The sequence below is a fragment of the Amblyraja radiata genome, chromosome 2 (assembly GCF_010909765.2).
Source record: "Amblyraja radiata isolate CabotCenter1 chromosome 2, sAmbRad1.1.pri, whole genome shotgun sequence".
NCBI classification, from domain to species: Eukaryota; Metazoa; Chordata; class Chondrichthyes; order Rajiformes; family Rajidae; genus Amblyraja; species Amblyraja radiata.
Genome location: NC_045957.1, coordinates 71,036,997 through 71,055,476, shown reverse-complemented (window position 1 = coordinate 71,055,476; position 18,480 = coordinate 71,036,997). Strand labels below are relative to the sequence as shown.

Genomic DNA, 18,480 nt, shown 5'->3' with positions numbered 1-18,480 from the left:
TGATGTGGCGCAAAAAGACAAACTGTGCAGGGACTGAAGACAGCGTGAGAATTCTGTCATCAGCGTGAGAATTGGCTGAAACGCGTGACTCTCACGCTCAAAGCGTTAGAGTTGGCAGCCCTGTCTAAGGCCAGGATGTGAAACAGACACACAGGGAGACACATACACAAAGGAAGACACACACACACACACACACACACACACACACACACACACACACACACACACACACACACACACACGGAGACAGACAGACACACACACATACGGAGACAGACACACACACACAGGGAGACAGACACACACACAGGGAGACAAACACACACACAGGGAGACACACACACACACACACACACACACACACACACACACACACACACACACACACACACACACACAGGGAGACAGACACACACACGGGGAGACAAACACACACAGGGATACACACACACACACACACACACACACACACAGGGAGACACAGAGACACACACACACACAGGGAGACACATACACATGGGGAGACACACACAGAGACACTCACACACACACAGGGAGGCACATACACACACACAAGGAGACACACACAGGGAGACACACACAGGGAGGCACACACAGGGAGACAGACACACACACACCTTTCCTTCCCCCCCCTCCATCCTCCCCTCCCTCCCTCTTCCCTTCCTCTCTCCTCCCTCTTTCCTCCCCCTCCCTCTCTTTCGTCACCCTCCCTCTTTTTCCTCACGCTTCCTCCCTTTTTCCTCACGCTTCCTCTTTCTCCCCTTTCTCCTTCCCTTCCTTCATCCCCTTTCTACATTCACTCCCCCTGTCTCTCTTTGCCTCCATCCCTCCCTTTTTTTCTTTCTCTTTCTCCGGAGGTTGAAGGTAGTGGAAGCAGGTAGGGAGTCTGACAATAACCTCCGGGAACCTCCGGGAACCGCTCGGAAACCTTGGGTGGGGTACAAAGTCTCCAGAGGTTTCCGTTCAGGTTTCCTAAGTGGGACAGGGGCATTTCACACTGGCTTCTCCAAATGCCGTAATCTATTTGATAATTCTGCGGATGTTTCTTCATCTATTGGTTGCACTTCCTCTTCTTTTCTTTTGGTCAACAACAAAAATGATTGAATCCCCTGTCAAAACATATTGTTTGCCACATTCCAACATTTCTGAAGTAACCATTGGTGCCTTTAACCAGAGGTTTGTATTGCATTTGCTGAAGGTATAAATCTGTGTAACATGAACCAGTCTCTCAATTACTGTGATATACCTTGAAGTGACAGCTCACCACTCAAACAAAATGCTAAATCTCCCTTTGCTGTTAACAGAATTCCTGAGAAAGCCTTTAACTGCCTACATAGCCTCAAACCAGTTGGGTCTGCATCCGAGAAAGATAAGTAGCAGGTACATCCGAACACTCAACAAGATAAATTTGCTTTTCCCATCTTTTTCAGAATGTCCCAAAGACTTTTGCAGCCAATGAAGTACTTTTTGAAGATCAGTCTTTGTTGTAGGAAATCTAACAGCCAACTTCCTTATGGAGTTAACCACAAAGAGCAACATGATAGTGATCACAGAATTGCAACTATTGATTGAGAGATAAATGTTGGCCACAAAGCCAGGTATAAAGAATGTTGTTGAAGTGATAACAGATAGGTGGACCAAAGATAGATAGATAGATATGCCTTTATTGTCATTCAGACCGAAGTCTGAACGAAATTGCAGCAGCCATACATATAATACAATAAAAACAACAATAAACACATTGTTGTCCACCCCACATCTCCTCACTGTGATGGAGGCAAAAGTCTTAGGTCTGCAGTCTCTTCCCTCCTCTTCTCCCTCTGCGCTGAGGCGATACCCCCCGGGCGATGTTACAATCAGTCCCGCGGCTCAAACACCGCGGCCCGGGGTGGTTGAAGCTGCCGCCCACCAGTCCTGCAGACGCAGCCGCTGGCCCGCGGCCGAACCCCGGACTCAGGCCACCACCGCCAGAACACCGTCCCAGCCACCCTCACGTGAGTACCGTACCATCTTCAGCCTCGGGCTGGGCCGCCCCGACATGGGCGCCGAACCTCCCCCGGGCCGGGCCTCCCCGACATGGGCGTCGCTTCTCCCTCGGGCTGGGCCTCCCCGACATGGGCGTCGCTTCTCCCTCTGGCCGAGCTGCCCCGACTTGGGCGTCGCTTCTCCCTCTGGCCGGGCCGCCCCGACTTGGGCGTCGCTTCTCCCTCGGGCCGGGCCGCCCCGACAACCTCTCACGGGAGCACTGTTCCAGCCCTGAGCCGGACCGCCCTCACGGGAGTGAGCTCAGGGCGAGTCCTGACGGGCTCTGCCTCCGGAGCCTCGAGGTCGCCAGCTCCATTTAGGCCTCAGCGCAGGCGGAGGCAGAGAAGGGGAATATGCCAAAAAAGTCGCATTCCCCCGCAGGGAGAGACTGCAAAACCCGTTTCAACCCCCCCCCCCCCCCCAAACCACAAACTAAGAACCAAAAACTAGACTAACCAAACGAAATAAACAACACAAAAAACACAAACAAAACGGGACTGCCGATGAGCCGCCACACCAAAGATATGGTTACCTGACAATTAGAGTCAAGAGTAATGAGAGTTTTATTGTCATGTGGCCCAGATAGCACAAATAAATTCTTACTTGCTGCAGCACAACAGAATATGTAAACATAATACAGTACGGGAGATAAAGGTCCAGTGTGTCTATAGACCGTAGACCATATATATACACAATAAATAAACAGATAAAGTGCAATAGTAATCATAGACTGTTATTGTTCAGAGTTTATTTGATGTAATGTTTAATAGCCTGATGGCTGTGGGAAAGAAGCTGTTCCTGAACCTGGATGTTACAGATTTCAGGCTCCTGTACCTTCTTCCTGATCGCAACGGAGAGATGAGTGTGTGGCCATGATGGTGTGGGTCCTTGATGATGTTGGCAGTCTTTTTGAGGCAGCGACTGCGATAGTTCCCTCCGATGGTGGGGAGGTCAGAACCGGTGATGGACTGGGCAGTGGTCACAACTTTCTGCAGTCTTTTCTGCTCCTGGACGTTCAAGTTGCCGTACCAGGCCACGATGCAACCAGTCAGTATGCTCTCCTACTGTGCATCTGTAGAAGTTCGGGAGATTCCTCCTTGACATACCGACTCTCCGTAATCTTCTCAGGAAGTAGAGGTGCTGATTACATATTTCCACCAATACGGACAGACTGTGGCCTGTACATGAGGAAGTCGTGGATCCAATTACAGAGGGATGCGCAGAGACCCAGATCTGTGACCTTGGTAACCAGCTTGGAGGGGATGATGGTATTAAACGCCGAGCTGTAGTCTATGAACAACTCCGCCGCCTCCGCGCATTCCATTCTCTAGGCCCTCACCCCTTTATCTTCACCATGGACGTCCAGTCACTCTACACCTCCATCCCCCACCAGGATGGTCTCAAAGCCCTCCGGTTCTTCCTCGACCAGAGGAGCAACCTATACCCGGCCACTGACACTCTCCTCCGCCTAGCGGAGCTGGTCCTTACCCTCAATAACTTCACGTTTGACTCCTCCCATTTCCTCCAAATACAAGGCGTAGCTATGGGCACACGCATGGGCCCCAGCTACGCCTGCCTCTTTTTCGGGTACGTCGAACAATCCTTGTTCAATACGTACCAGGGCCCCATCCCTGACCTCTACCTCCGTTACATCGACGACTGCTTTGATGCTACCTCCTGCACCCACACACAACTGACTGAGTTAATCCACTTCACCATCAACTTCCATCCGGCACTCCAATACACCTGGACTATTTCCGACACCTCCCTACCATTCCTTGACCTCACTATCTCCATCGCAGGTGATAGACTTATGACCGACATCCACTATAAACCCACTGACTCCCATGGCTATCTGGACTACACTTCTTCCCACCCTGCTTCCTGTAAGGACTCCATCCCCTACTCCCAATTCCTTCGTCTATGCCGCATCTGCTCCCAGGATGAGGCGTTCCAAACCAGGGCATCTGAAATGTCCTAATTCTTCAGGGAACGGGGGGTTCCCCTCCTCCACCATAGATGAGGCTCGCACCAGGGTCTCTTCCATACCCCGCAACACTGCTCTCTCTTCCCATCCCCGCACTCGCAACAAGGGCAGAGTCCCCCTAGTCCTCACCTTTCACCCCACCAGCCGTCACATACAACAAGTAATCCTCCGTCAGTTTCGCCACCTCCAACGTGACCCCACCACTCGCCACATCTTCCCATCTCCCCCTATGTCTGCCTTCCGCAAAGACCGCTCCCTCCGCAACTCCATTGTCAATTCTTCCCTTCCCTCCCGTACCACCCCGTCCCCGGGCACTTTCCGTTGTAACCGCAAGATATGCAACACCTGTCCCTTTACCTCCCCCCTCGACTCCATTCAAGGACCCAAGCAGTCGTTCCAGGTGCGACAGAGGTTCACCTGTATCTCCTCCAACCTCATCTACTGCATCCGCTGCTCTAGATGTCAGCTGATCTACATCGGTGAGACTAAGCGGAGGTTGGGCGATCGTTTCGCCGAACACCTCCGCTCAGTCCACAAGAACCTACCTGACCTCCCGGTGGCTCAGCACTTCAACTCCCCCTCCCACTCCCCAGATGACCTCTCTGTCCTGGGTCTCCTCCATGGCCAGAGTGAGCAACACCGGAAATTGGAGGAACAGCACCTCATATTCCGCTTGGGGAGCCTGCATCCTGCGGGCATGAACATTTAATTCTCCCAATTTTGTTAGCCCTTGCTGTCTCCTCCCCTTCCTCAGCCCTCGGGCTGTCTCCTCCCATCCCTCAGCCCCCGGGCTCTTCCTCCTCCTTTTTCCTTCCTTCTCCCCGCCACCCCCTATCAGTCTGAAGAAGGGTTTCGGCCCGAAACGTTGCCTATTTCCTTCGCTCCATAGATGCTGCTGCACCCGCTGAGTTTCTCCAGCATTTTTGTGTACCGTCTATGAACAACAGCCTGACATACGAGTTTTTGTTGTCCAAGTGGTCCAGAGCGGAGTGGAGAGCCAGTGAGATTGCATCTACTGTTGCCTGTTGTGGCAGTAAACGAACTGCAGTGGGTCGAGGTTCTTGTCTGGCACCGAGGTTCTTGTCTGGAACTCTGGCACTGGCCACTAAATCAGCTGCCCTGGACATTTTATGACTGTTTTTACTGTATTTAATGTTGCTGTTTTTACCTGCACTTTTTAAGTATTCGTACTGTTTTATCAGGGACTGGATTGTTTTTATTGTTTTTATTATGTGTGAAATGTTTAAGTTTTATGTGCGATGCTCCAGTATTCCCTGAGAAACGTCTTCTCATTTTGCACTGTACAATGCTTTGCAAGATGACAATAAAGGTTGATTGATTGATTGTCGAGGTAGGAGTTGATATGCGCCATAATCAGCCTCTCAAAGCACTTCATCACCACAGAAGTTAGTGCCACTGGTTGATAGTCATTGAGGCATGTCACCTTGCTCTTCTTGGGCACCGGGATTATTGATGCCCTTTTAAAGCAGGTGGGAACCTCAGACCTCAGAAGTGAGAGGTTGAAAATGTCCGCAAAAACTCCAGCCAGTTGGTCTGCACAAGTTTTGAGAACATGACCGGATATACCATCAGGTCCAGGCGCTTTTCGAGGGTTCATCCCTTTGAAGGATCTTCTGACGTCGGCCTCTGTGACTGTGACCGAAATACCATCACGGCGAATGGTGGCTCGGGATGGCACATTTGTGTTCTCCCTATCAAAGCGTGCGTAGAACGCATTGAGCTCGTCAGGGAGTAATGCTTCACTGTCATTTGAGTTGCCTCCTGATTTCGCCTTGCAGGAGGTGATGGCATTCAAGCCCCGCCACAGTTGCCGAACATCAGTCTCATCCTCCAGCTATAAGCAGAAGTCCCTTTTGGCCTTTTTGATGGCCTTACCAAGTTCGTATCTGGACTTCTGGTGTATCTCCAGACGTGAATGCCCGGGATCTGGTCTTCAGAAGAATGCGGATCTCATGGTTCATCCAAGATTTCTGGTTAGGAAACACTGGGAAGGTTTTTGTTGGGATGCAGTCCTCCACACATTTCCTTATGAAGTCTGTAACGACTGTGGCATATTCATTCAGGTTTGTTACCGAGTCCTTGAACATCGCCCAGTCTACAGACTCCAAGCAGTCCTGGAGTTCTTCCTCTGCCTCCCCCGACCAGCTCTGTGCAGTCCTCATCTCTGGGGGTGCGCTCTTCATTTGCTGCCTGTATTTATTATTAATTTGTATATCATTGAAGATAGCAACTCAGCACTTGCTGCATTGATACACCTTTGGTTCAGTCCAGTTATAATTACTGGGATGTTTCAGTACCAACAACTCTCAAGAAACCCCAAACCATCCACAACAAAGCAGCCCGCTTCATTCACATCTCATACACCACCCGAGACATTCACTCTCTGCTCCTCTAGCTGCAGTGTTACAATCAAATGCTTTGCTTACTGTAACAGTTATTCACAAATCCACAACTTCTACCATTCAATGAAAGTCACCATTATTTCTTCAAAATCAAAAAAATATTGGCCCACTCTGTTTAATGTCTCCTCAGAAGACAATCCCCCACCCAAACTCCTGCCACCTCCACCAGTAGAATCAATCCAATGTATATTTGTCTCTCCACTCAAATGCATCCTTCTTTGCCGAGACCTAAACACAATATTGTTACACAAGAAACTGCAGACGCTGGAATCTTGAGCAAAACACAATGTTCTATTGTGGGAATAGATAAGTCTGAAGAAGGATCCCAACCCAAAACATCGCCTATCCATTCCCTCTGCCGATGCTGCCTGAACCACTGAGTTACTCCAGCATTTTATGTTTTGCCCTGTACACAGTATTGTTGGTCTGCTCTCCCTAAGGTCCTATATAATTGTAGTCAAAGTTCTCTACTCCTTTGCTCAAATCTCCCTGCAATGAAAGCCAATAAAAGCATCTGCTTTTCTATTATTTGCTGAAAATGAATGATAAATTTCAATGATTACTAGAATATCCTGGGCGCTCTCCACATATTTCATTCTCTCCTAATTTAAGAAGTACCCAGCGTTTCCGCTTTTTCTACTTTCTACTTTTTACTTTCTACTTTTTCTACCAAAGTGGATGACATCATATTTTTCCACATTATATTCCATCTCCTAGGTCTTGTTTATTAATTTAGCCTATATATTTCCCTTTAAAGCCTCCTTCTATCCTCCACACAATGCACACTGCCATCCAGTTTAGTATCATCAGCAAACGTAGATATATTGCACCTGATCCCTCCTCCAAATCACTGGTAAACATTTCGACCGAAGAATGTTCCAGCATCCTTCTGGTGCCCCACTAATCATAGTCTCCATATTTAAAATTTACACCTGCTCCCTGTCCATTGACTCATAGTCAATCTATGTCACTAAATTACTTCTAGTCCCATATGCTGTAATTGGCTTTAATAATCTTTTATATGGCACCATATTGAATACCATCTATCAATCCAAATACACCACATCTATTGGTTGCTCTTGATTTATTATGTTAGGCACAACCTCAAGAAGCCTTAATGGACGTCAAACTTGATATCCTTTTCATTAATCCACATTCGTTTAGTCCAATGTTTATTATGATTTTCTATGTACCCTAATAATGCCTCCTTATTAACTGAATCTAGTTTTCTCCTTACAAAGGCGCACAGTGGCGCAGCGGTAGAGTTGCTGCCTTATGCCCCTATCCACTTAGAAAACCTGAACGGAAACCTCTGGAGACTTTGCGCCCCACCCAAGACTACCTGCAACCTCCGGCAACCTCCGGCAACCACCTGCAACCTCCGGGAACCGCACGGAAACCTTGGGTGGCAGCGCCGGAGGCCCGGGTTCGATCTAGACTACTGTATGTGCGGAGTTTGTACGTTCTCCCCATGACCTGAGTGGTCCAGTCCATTCATGGATGTTGTCAATTCATTTTCCAGGGATTGTGGAAATCTGACACAGTTCCATCATAAAAAGATGCTGTGGGAGGCATCAACTGAAAATTCCATAACTGAGATAAATATATGTGACTTGGGTAGGGATATGCAACAAAACAGAATTGGAATACTGACAGTGTTTATTTACTTAAACCATGAAACAAACTAGAGGAACCACATACACTACTGTAGCCTCGTTTTAAACAGAAATCACTCTCAGGATCTGGGCATTCCTGGCAAGACCAGCATTAATTACTCATTAATTGCCCTGAGAATGTGGTGATGAGTCAACTTTGTAAATTGATGAAGACATTCCCACAGTGCTGCATTTAGATCCAGTGATGATGAGGCCGACAATATACTTCCATATCAGGATGATGTATGATCTGGAGAGGAACCTGCTGGTGATGGAGTTCCAGTGCACCTGCTGCCATTGGCCTCCTCCGTGGTAGAGACTCAAGGTTTGGAAGGTGCAGTCAGAGTAGCGTACAATGCCGGACTACAATGCACTGCAACTGCATTGCCATTAAAAATTGCCAATAAGGTAATTGTTGGGCGGCACAGTGGCGCAGCGCTCGAGTTGCCGCCTTACTGCTCCACAGACCCGGGTTCGATCCTGACTATAGGTGTTGTCTGTATCAAGTTTGTACGTTCTTCCTGTTATCGCGTGGGTTTTCTCCAGGTGCTCCAGTTTCCTCCCATATTCCAAAGACATGCAGGTTTGTAGGTTAATTGGCTTCAGTATAAATTGTAAATTGTCCCCAGTATGAAGTGTACAGGGTGATCACTGGTTGGTGGGAAATTGGTGGGCCCAAGAGCCTGTTTCCATGCTGTATCCATAAAGTAATTATTTTTGTATCTGGAATGTAAAACAAAGGATTTATTTGATGCCAAATATTAATTTAGCTTGTCAGAGGTATATTATTTTCAAAATGCAGAACAAAACATTCCGATTGCTTGAAACCCATCTTTCACCCGATACATGTATTCCTTGTACCCGTGGTGTGTGATGGCTGCAAGGTGAGATAGATATGACAGTGGCTTTGGTGAGACTTTTGGATAGGCACATGGATAGGCAGGGAATGGAGGGATATGGATTATCTGCAAGCAGATAGGAGTGGGTTTTGGCATCATGTTTGGCACATACTTTGTAGGCTAAAGAGGCCTGTACCTGCACTGTTCTATTTTCTTTTGAATATGCACCATCATTTCTCACTAAGACTGTAACGGCATCTCCAAAAAACACATCTTCTGCCACATAGTACAAAGGGGTGTATGGAAAGTGGCCCATCCTTCAATCCTCTTCATCCTTCAATATCTTGCCTTCAATCCTCCTGGAATATCATTGCTTTACAGATCACAGTATTTCAAAAAGATTGGTTCAAATCCAGTTTTCCAATGCCATTAAAGGTGTATCTAAAATGCTGACAATGCCAATGACCCCAACATCCATTAACATAAATTTAAAATGGTGTTTTCACGACGCATAACTCAATAAATCTGTGAATGTCGATGCATAACTCAATGAAAATCTTCACCTCCAATGATACAGTGGCCTACATGAAGACCAGATACGACCTTGGTAAGGCCATCAAAAAGGCCAAAAGGGACCTGCTCCAAACTGGAGGACGAGACAGATGTTCAGCAGCTGTGGCAGGGTCTGAATGCAATCACCTCCTACAAGGCAAAACCAGGAGGGACGTGCCTCAATGACTATCGACCAGTGGCACTAACGCTGGTGGTGATGAAGTGCTTTGAGAGGTTGATCATGGAGCAAATCAACTCCTATCTCGACAAAAACCTGGACCCACTGCAGTTCGCGTACCGCCACAACAGATCAACGGTGGATGCGATCTCGCTGGCCCTCCACTCCGCACTGGACCACTTGGACAACAAAAACTCATATGTCAGGCTGTTATTCATTGATTACAGCTCGGCATTTAACACAATCATCCCCTCCAAACTGGTTACCAAACTCGCAGAACTGGGTCTCTGCGCATCCCTCTGCGACTGGATCCTCAACTTCCTCGTCCACAGACCACAGTCTGTTCGTATTGGTGGAAATGTGTCAGCCTCGATAACAATCAGCATGGGAGCACCTCAAGACTGCGTGCTCAGCCCCCTGCTGTACTCACTCTATACCCATGACTGCGTAGCGAACCACAGTGCGAACTCCATCATCAAGTTCGCTGACGACACCACTATTGTGGGGCGTATCACTGATGGGGATGAGTCAGAGTACAGAAGAGAAATCGAGCAACTGTCCATATGGTGCCAGCGCAATAACCTGGCCCTCAACACCAGCAAAACCAAGGAACTGATTGTGGACTTTGGAAGGAGTAGGAGGGGGACCCACAGCCCCATTTATATCAACGGGTCGATGGTTGAAAGGGTCAAGAACTTCAAATTCCTGGGCGTGCACATCTCTGAAGACCTTTCCTGGTCCTTGAACACTAACGCAATTATCAAAAAAGCTCATCAGCGCCTCTACTTCCTGAGAAGATTACGGAGAGTCGGATTGTCAAGGAAGACTCTCTCTAACTTCTACAGGTGCACAGTCGAGAGCATGCTGACCGGTTGCATCGTGGCTTGGTTCGGAAATTTGAGCGCCCTGGAGAGGAAAAGACTACACAAAGTAGTAAACACTGCCCAGTCCATCATCGGCTCTGACCTTCCCTCCATCGAGGGGATCTATCGCAGTATCATCAAAAAGGCTGGCAGTATCATCAAAGACCCACACCATCCTGGCCACACACTCATCTCCCTGCTACCTTCAGGTAGAAGGTACAGGAGCCTGAAGACTGCAACAACCAGGTTCAGGAATAGCTACTTCCCCACAGCCATCAGGCTATTAAACCTGGCTCGGACAAAACTCTGATTATTAATAACCACTTTCTGTTATTTGCACTTTACCAGTTTATTTATTCATGTGTGTATATATTTATATCATGGTATATGGACACATTTATCTGTTTTGTAGTAAATGCCTACTATTTTCTGTGTGCTTAAGCAAAGCAAGAATTTCATTGTCCTATACAGGGACACATGACAATAAACTCACTTGAACTTGAACTTGAATCGATGAAAAAACAAAATAACGTAAATTGAAAATGTGCAATGTTGTCTCTGTAGGATTTTCCCACAGCAGAGACAGTTACCGGTAAATATAATTTAAACTGTTATGGCTTCATTTGTTGGAGCTGTGAAGATCGATGGATGATGCAGCAGAAGATCTTAGTATTATAAATAAAATGTTTTATTTTTATAAATTTTCTACATTTGATTTCAATTTCATATTAACTCTTGTTCTTGAAATTGAAAAGATTCACACTGGCTTCTCCAAATGCCGTAATCTATTTGATAATTCTGCAGATGTTTCTTTACCTATTGGTTGCACTTCCTCTTCTTTTCTTTAGGTTAATAACAAAAATGATTGAATCCCATGTCAAAACATGTTGTTTGCTACATTTCAAAATTTCTGTAGCAATCTATCTATCTTTCTCTATTTATGGCGTTCACTCCAACTCGGGGTTGAGTGGTGTCATCTGCTTCATGATGTCCTGGTGCTGTGTTAGCCATTCATCATGATGCATCATTCGTCAGGATGAGCAGTCCTCTCCTAGCAAGAAAGAAATAACACAATACATAACAGAATTCAACATAAAACATAAACATCCACCACAGCGGAACCAGCACCCGCTGTGGTGGAAGGCAGAGTCAATCTTCCCCCTCCGTTCACCTGTGGTCGGGGTTGTGAACCCTCTGCAGTCGCCGCTACGGATGGCCCGATGTACAAGCCCTCTCGCCAGGGTGATCGAAACTCCGACATGGGGACGGATCGGAACACTCCGAGACGTGGAATTCCCAAATCGACCCCTTCCTACCGGAAACCGCGGCTTCATGATGCCAAGACCACAGGCCCCGCGGTCGGAGCACTTCTTCTCGCGTTCCTTGGCAAAGGATCGCAGGCAGCTCAGCGATGTTAATGTCCGCGCAGCCCCCGTGGCTAGAAGCTCCACAGACTGATCTCCATGATGGTAAAGTCAGCAGGCCCCCAGCGGTCGGAGCTCCAACACTGGCGACCCCCGGCAAAGGATCGCAGCTCCGCTATGTTACAGTCCACGCTGCGCCCGCTGCTGAAGCTCTGGGCTCTGGGCCGGTCTCCGGTCGGAAAGGCCCCACCAATCCAGTTGGTAGGCCACGAGGGGGGCGAAAATGCGACATGGAGAACAGTCACATCTCCGTCGAGGTAAGTGACTGGGAACGGTTTCCCCTATTACCCCCCAGCACCCCCAACACAAGACACACTGGGAGGCATACATTCAGACATGCTGAAAACAACAAAAAGTCCAAAGAAACACACGGGCTGCTGGCGAGGCTGCCGCGCACGACGCCATCTTGGTGCCTTTAACCAGAAATTTGTATTGTATTTGCCAAAGGTATAAATCCGTGTAACATGAACCAGTCTCTCAATTACTGTGATATACCATGAAGTGACAGCTCACCACTCAAACAAAATGCTAAAGCTCCCTTTGCTGTTAACAGAATTCCTGAGAAAGCCTTTAACTGCCTACATAGCCTCAAACCAGTTGGGTCTGCCATCGAGAAAGATAAGTAGCAGGTACATCCGAACACTCAACAAGATAAATTTGCTTTTCCCATCTTTTTCAGAATGTCCCAAAGACCTTTGCAGTCAATGAAGTACTTTTTGAAGGATCAGTCTTTGTTGTAGGAAATCTGACAGCCAACTTCCTTATGGAGTTAACCACAAAGAGCAACATGATAGTGATCACAGAATTGCAACTATTGATTGAGAGATAAATGTCGGCCACAAAGCCAGGTATAAAGAATGTTATTAAAGTGATAACAGATAGGTGGACCAAAGATATGGTTACCTGACAATAATTGATTTGTACATCATTGAAGAAAGCAACTCAGCACTTGCTGCATTGATATATCTTTGGTTCAGTGCATGAGAAATGTTCCTCTGAGTCAAAATGCTCTTGGTTCTTGGTGCTTGGTTTCTTGGTCCCCCAAAATATTCCAAATGGAATTTAAACTGGAGGTGGTGGAGGGAGGACTTGCCAGAAAGGGTTATTGGGAAGAAAGAGCTACTTTAAATTTAGTTGCATCTGGTTGGGTAACTATAGTAGGGTGAAGATTATTCCATGCTTTAATTGTGCAGGGGAAGAACGAATTGCTGTACACATCTGTCTTTGTAGCTAGGATCACAAATTACCAGTCGAGCTGACCATTTAACATTTTGTAAAAACAGGTCAAACGGTGAGCTTCACGTCTGTCTTGGAGAGGGTTCCGCCACAGTGAATTCAGAAGTTTGGTGACACTCGCTTCTCTCTCATAGGTGTTAGTAACAAATCGAGCTGCCTGTCTTTGGACACGTTCGATGGAAGAAATTTTTTTATTTGAGTATGGGTCCCATGCTGCAACTGCGTAGTCCAAATGAGGTCTAACGAGGGTGAAGTATAGCTTCTCCTTGACAGAAGTTGAACAATGATGAAAGTTGCGCCTCAGAAAATTTAGGACACCTGTTGCTTTCACCGTTGCATGATGAGTCTGACCATTCCAACGCAGATCATTCTGCAATTTGATGCCAAGATAGTTGGTTTGTTTGGATTCTTCAAGGGTGGCACCAAGTATATTGTACAATGGCACTTCAGAGACTTGAGTAAAAAACAAGAGGGTACTAAACTGTCAGTGATTGGCATACTTTGATGTTATATATTAACATCAATATCTGCCTATTATCTTCGGGGAAAGTGCAGGCCACCAATTTCAAATGCAATTTCATACCATTTCAAGCAGAGTGCAGGCTACCAATTCATTTCATTTCAAGCAGAATTGAGTTCACTCACGGTGTAGACTCACAGTTCTGGACTCAATTCTCACTCACAGTCACCCATGGTGACTGACTCATGTCCGGCCTCCGGGGCTTTATACTCCTGGCCGCCCAGAAGGGGCGTTACCTTCATCATGGTGATTGACAGGCGAGAGGACCAATCAGCTGATCTCAAGCTTTTTTAAACATTGATAACTTTTTATTTTTCATCGATGGGAAAAATCCTCAGGGCTGCCTCAGCGGAGGGGGACTGTGAGTAAGATGGCTAAAAATCATAGAGGGATATATGGTAGCATTATTTCTAAAATTAATATACAGCACAGACAGGAAGTGGTCAAGATGAGACTTTTAGTTATATAGATAGTTGACTCCAGCATTCTGGCCTATATTTCTACCTCACTCATCATCATTAAACAATCGCTTCTGATTTCAAATAACATCACATTGTTTGCCTTGCACAAGCTGGCTGCCCTTCAACATCAATTCTTTGGTTCTGAAGCACATTGAAAGGAACTGATGTTGAAAATGCCTCTATGTAAACGCACTAAAATACATGACAATTGCCAGTGAGTTATTTTTTTGGAAACAATCTATTTAAAAAATAATGGAATTGATCACTATACAGAAAAATATGATGAGAATGATCCTGGGTATGGTTGGGTTAATGTATGATGAGCATTTGACGTCACTCAGCCTGCACTCTCTGGAGTGAGTAGTTTAGATTGATGAGGGGAGGACCTCATTGAAACCTACTGAATATTGAAAGGCCTGAATAGTGGATGTGGAGAGGATGTTTAGACTAGTAGGAGAATCTAGGACCAGAGGGCAGAGCCTCCGAACAAAAGGACACATCTTTAGAAAGGAAATGAGGAGCTTCTTTAGACAGAGGATGATGAATCTATGGAATTCATTGCCACTGGCGGGTGTAGAGGCCAAGTCATTGGGTATTTTTAGCAGAAATTGACAGATTCTTAATTGGTGTGTCAAAGGTTATGGGGAGAAGGCAGGAGAATGGGGCTGAGAGGGAAAAATAGATCAGAAATGATGGAGTTGGCTTGATGGGATGAATGGCCTAATTCTGCTCCTATGATTTATGAACTTATGAAAAACACTGTACAAAATGCACAAACGGTTTAAGGGAACCCGGGAAAGGTGGATAGCTGAATAAAGTGGCAGGTTAAGAGTACAGAGGATGGTTCTTGCTAATTAGTTTCTTAGAACTATTCAAGAAAACGACACTAAACGAGTGGTCAAATTCAAGTCGCCACTGTTTGGTAATTATTATCACAGACACACCAAGTAGAGATTTGAGGACAGAAGCAGCTGGGGAAGGTCTTTCAGAAAGGATTGGCAAAGCAAGTTGGGAAAAGAAACATTGGAAAGACAAAATAGTAGATAAGAACTGAAAATAAATTAGACCTTCATACTTGAAAATATTAAGTTAAAGTATATTTTTGTCAATATTACCTCCTTGAACCCAGATAATATAATATTTTTGTCTCATATTAAGATGCAATCTCACTCAATTTTAGATTATCTACAAACACGTCTCTGTCTTAGATTTATTTGTAGTTAATCTAAAATCTGAGAAGGGTCTCGACCCAAAACATCACCCATTCCTTCTCTCCAGAGATGCTGCCTGTCCTGTTGATTTACTCCAGCTTTTTGTATCTTTCTTCAGTTTAAACCAGCATCTGCAGTTCCTCCCTACAATAAAATTGAGTGAGGTTACTTCATAAAATGTAAATATTTGCAAGGGGTAAGCAAGGGGTCAATGTCTTTAAACTGGAACATTTAAAGAGCTTTGTGCTCCTTAACTCATAGAGCGGTTAGTGACTAGCTCACTTTATTGTCACCATGTCAAAAACCTAACTGCAGCAATGCCGTTTTCACAATATAATGGAATTACACTAATAAAATCACCCTTTAATGAGAGGCAGCTATGCCACACAAGGTAGACATACACATTCAGGGCCAAATTACCTAAGTTGGCTACATCCTGTCTATGGCTCGCAACTGAGATAGTCCTACACAATGATTTTTTTTTTTAAAGGTGTTAGAAAGATTGGCCATACCAAATCTGTTGCAAGGACAGCATCAACCAGCACAGGTAATCAACTGGGTTGAATTTACTGATGGAGAGAATTCAGCTCATGTCAAGCTATTACAGCACATCACTGTAACGGACACAGTACAAGAAACAGAAATCATCATCTAACCCACGTTAACTGTAAGAGGGAACATTGACATCAACTTGCCATGGCATATTTCACAAACTCTAAATGTGGAAACTGATGGACGATCTCCAGAGCAGACACAGCAAGGGCGGCAAGGGTGACACAGCAGTAGAATTGTTGCCTACGATACTTGCAGCGCCAGAGACCTGGGTTCAATCCTGGCTACAGGTGCTGTCTGTACAGAGTTTGTACGTTCTCCCTGCGACTGCTTTTTCCACACAGAGGGTGGTAGATATATGGAACAAGCTGCCAGAGGATGTATGTGAGACATCCCAAAGACATTTGGACAGGTACATGGATATGAAAGGCTTAGCAGGGTATGCTCCAAATGCAGTCAGGTGGGACTATTTTAAACAAGGGAAGAGATTGAACTTTTGTTTCGCCTTCCATCACAGTGAGGAATGTGGAGGAGTCACTGTGGTGGATGTTTATGTTAAAATGTATTTTGTGTGTTCTGTTGCTTTTTATTTGTATGACTGACTTGGCAAATTAAATTCTTCATATGTTGCAAAACATACTTGGCTAATAAAGTAGTATTGTATTGTATTGTAAATGCGGCAACTTGGTCAGCATGGGCAAGTTGGGCCAAAGGGCCTTTTTTCCATGCTGTATGACGCGACAACCCAAGAGTTGTTGGAGATTACATAAATAAGGAAGAGAGAAATGCCATGCATATTAATGAGGAATGAGCATAAAGTCAATACCAAAGTGAGAAAGAATGAAGGATTGAGAGGCACTATACTGTACATTTATACTATACTGTATTTATACACTGAGCCTTCTTTTAATGAGGATGAATTTAAATCTGCAGTCTTTCTCATTGACGGCACTGAGATTTGACTTTGGGCACATCTTATCATTATGGCTCTGTGGCAAAAACTAGGCCGAATTCAAATGTGTTGAGACTTAATTTCTCCATCCTACTCCTACTCTGTTTGTTATTCTCAGGTCCGAGAGTAAAGTCAATGATAGCTCAAGGAATAACACCTCATCTTCCAACTAGGTACATTACTGATTCTAGACATAGCAATGGGGTGACTTATCACTGAATGGCATCTGCTCAAGTGCACTCTTCCTTACCGTGGGTCCCTAGGCACATTCTTCTGCTGTGAGCTATGTTTTCAGCTGACTGGAGAGGCACGATGCAGAACAAGTTCAATTGACAGGTACTGCCCTCTGGCTTGCCTTGGCAGCTGTGAAGAGCCTGCCTCAATCCTGCCAGTTTTCAATGTCATCAGTTAAAGAAAAAGAACATTTTTGTAATTCACAAACATTTAAAATTATCAATGTCCTGTTAAAAATGTAAATACTGCTATAAAAAAAATAAAAACAATTAAATAACACCAGAGCACATGTAAAAATAATATAAATCAACTGAATTAAACCAAATAAAAAAATTAATGAACTTGTGCTTGTCATTTACCTAGTTATTTATTTCCATTAACACTGGTAGAAGATTCCCTATCCTAAATGGTGGGAAATCAGAGCAGTCCATCATCGGCAGAAGGTTGAAGGAATGAGTTTAACAATTTCAATTCTAGGGATTTCCAGCATATGTACAGTATTTCAGTATTATAGTTTTATCATTAATGATTCTACGTAATTATTTCTTATCTTCCATTCACATCATCACCAGACTGCCTTTTGTTTCTTAACTTGTTCCCATTGCTATCCTAATTCACTGTCTCATCATTTTTGTTTCACTTAATCTCTTGTGCTTTCCATCCTATACAAAAAACCTCCCTTTTGTTCTCTTCATATTCCGGTAGAGATTTACCTCATGATGTCGAAAATCCCCTCATCATTATTTCCCGAGTTTTTTACTAAAATTGTTCATCAATCTGAGATCTTTTTAAAATCTAACTGCTGAAGCGAGCTGATAACGTCACAATGCCTTTGCTCTTCACGGCAAGCTGCGCAGAATTTTCAAGACACAGGGGCACTGTTTTCCCCGAGCTGCGAGTTACGTGGCTCAGCCGCCCTTCCCATCCGGGCTCTGGATTGAAGCCGATGATGAGTTAAGGGCCTGTCCCACGAGCATGCGACAAGTGCAACCAAACTGGAAGCGGGGGCCGCGCGGAGGTCGAGCGAGTGACGTGAAGTTCGAGCGAAGTCCGCGGGAAGTTCGCGCGTGACGTACGGCATCAAGACGCTGCGTATGCCCGTCGAGGCGGTGCGTGCGGCCTCAATTCGGGTGCAGGCCGGCAGGCCGTTGCCGCGCGGAATATTTGAACACTGTCAGTTTTCCGGAGCCCCGCAGGATGTCGGGACCAGCTCCGCACAACTCCATACGGTTCCGGCGATCGAAGTGGGACCGACCCGCGAGGCCGTAAGGCTCAAGTGACCCCCTCACTCCCCCCTCCTCTCTCTCCCCCCCTCCACCCTTCTGGCCTCCCTCCACCACACCCTTC

The 18,480-nt window shown here is 45.7% G+C and overlaps 1 protein-coding gene across 2 annotated transcripts in view; it reads right to left on the bottom strand.

Annotated features, from left to right (window-relative positions):
* Nucleotides 1-11,531: 11,531 nt before the first annotated feature.
* The window catches only part of LOC116990710 (putative leucine-rich repeat-containing protein DDB_G0290503), a 44,137-nt gene continuing 37,188 nt past the window's right edge, over nt 11,532-18,480 (bottom strand). For both annotated transcript variants that reach the window (XM_033048659.1, XM_033048670.1), the window contains one exon: nt 11,532-11,594. In XM_033048659.1, coding sequence (XP_032904550.1) covers nt 11,568-11,594 — 27 coding nt within the window. In that variant the 3' untranslated portion in view covers nt 11,532-11,567. The remainder of the gene's footprint in view (nt 11,595-18,480) is intronic.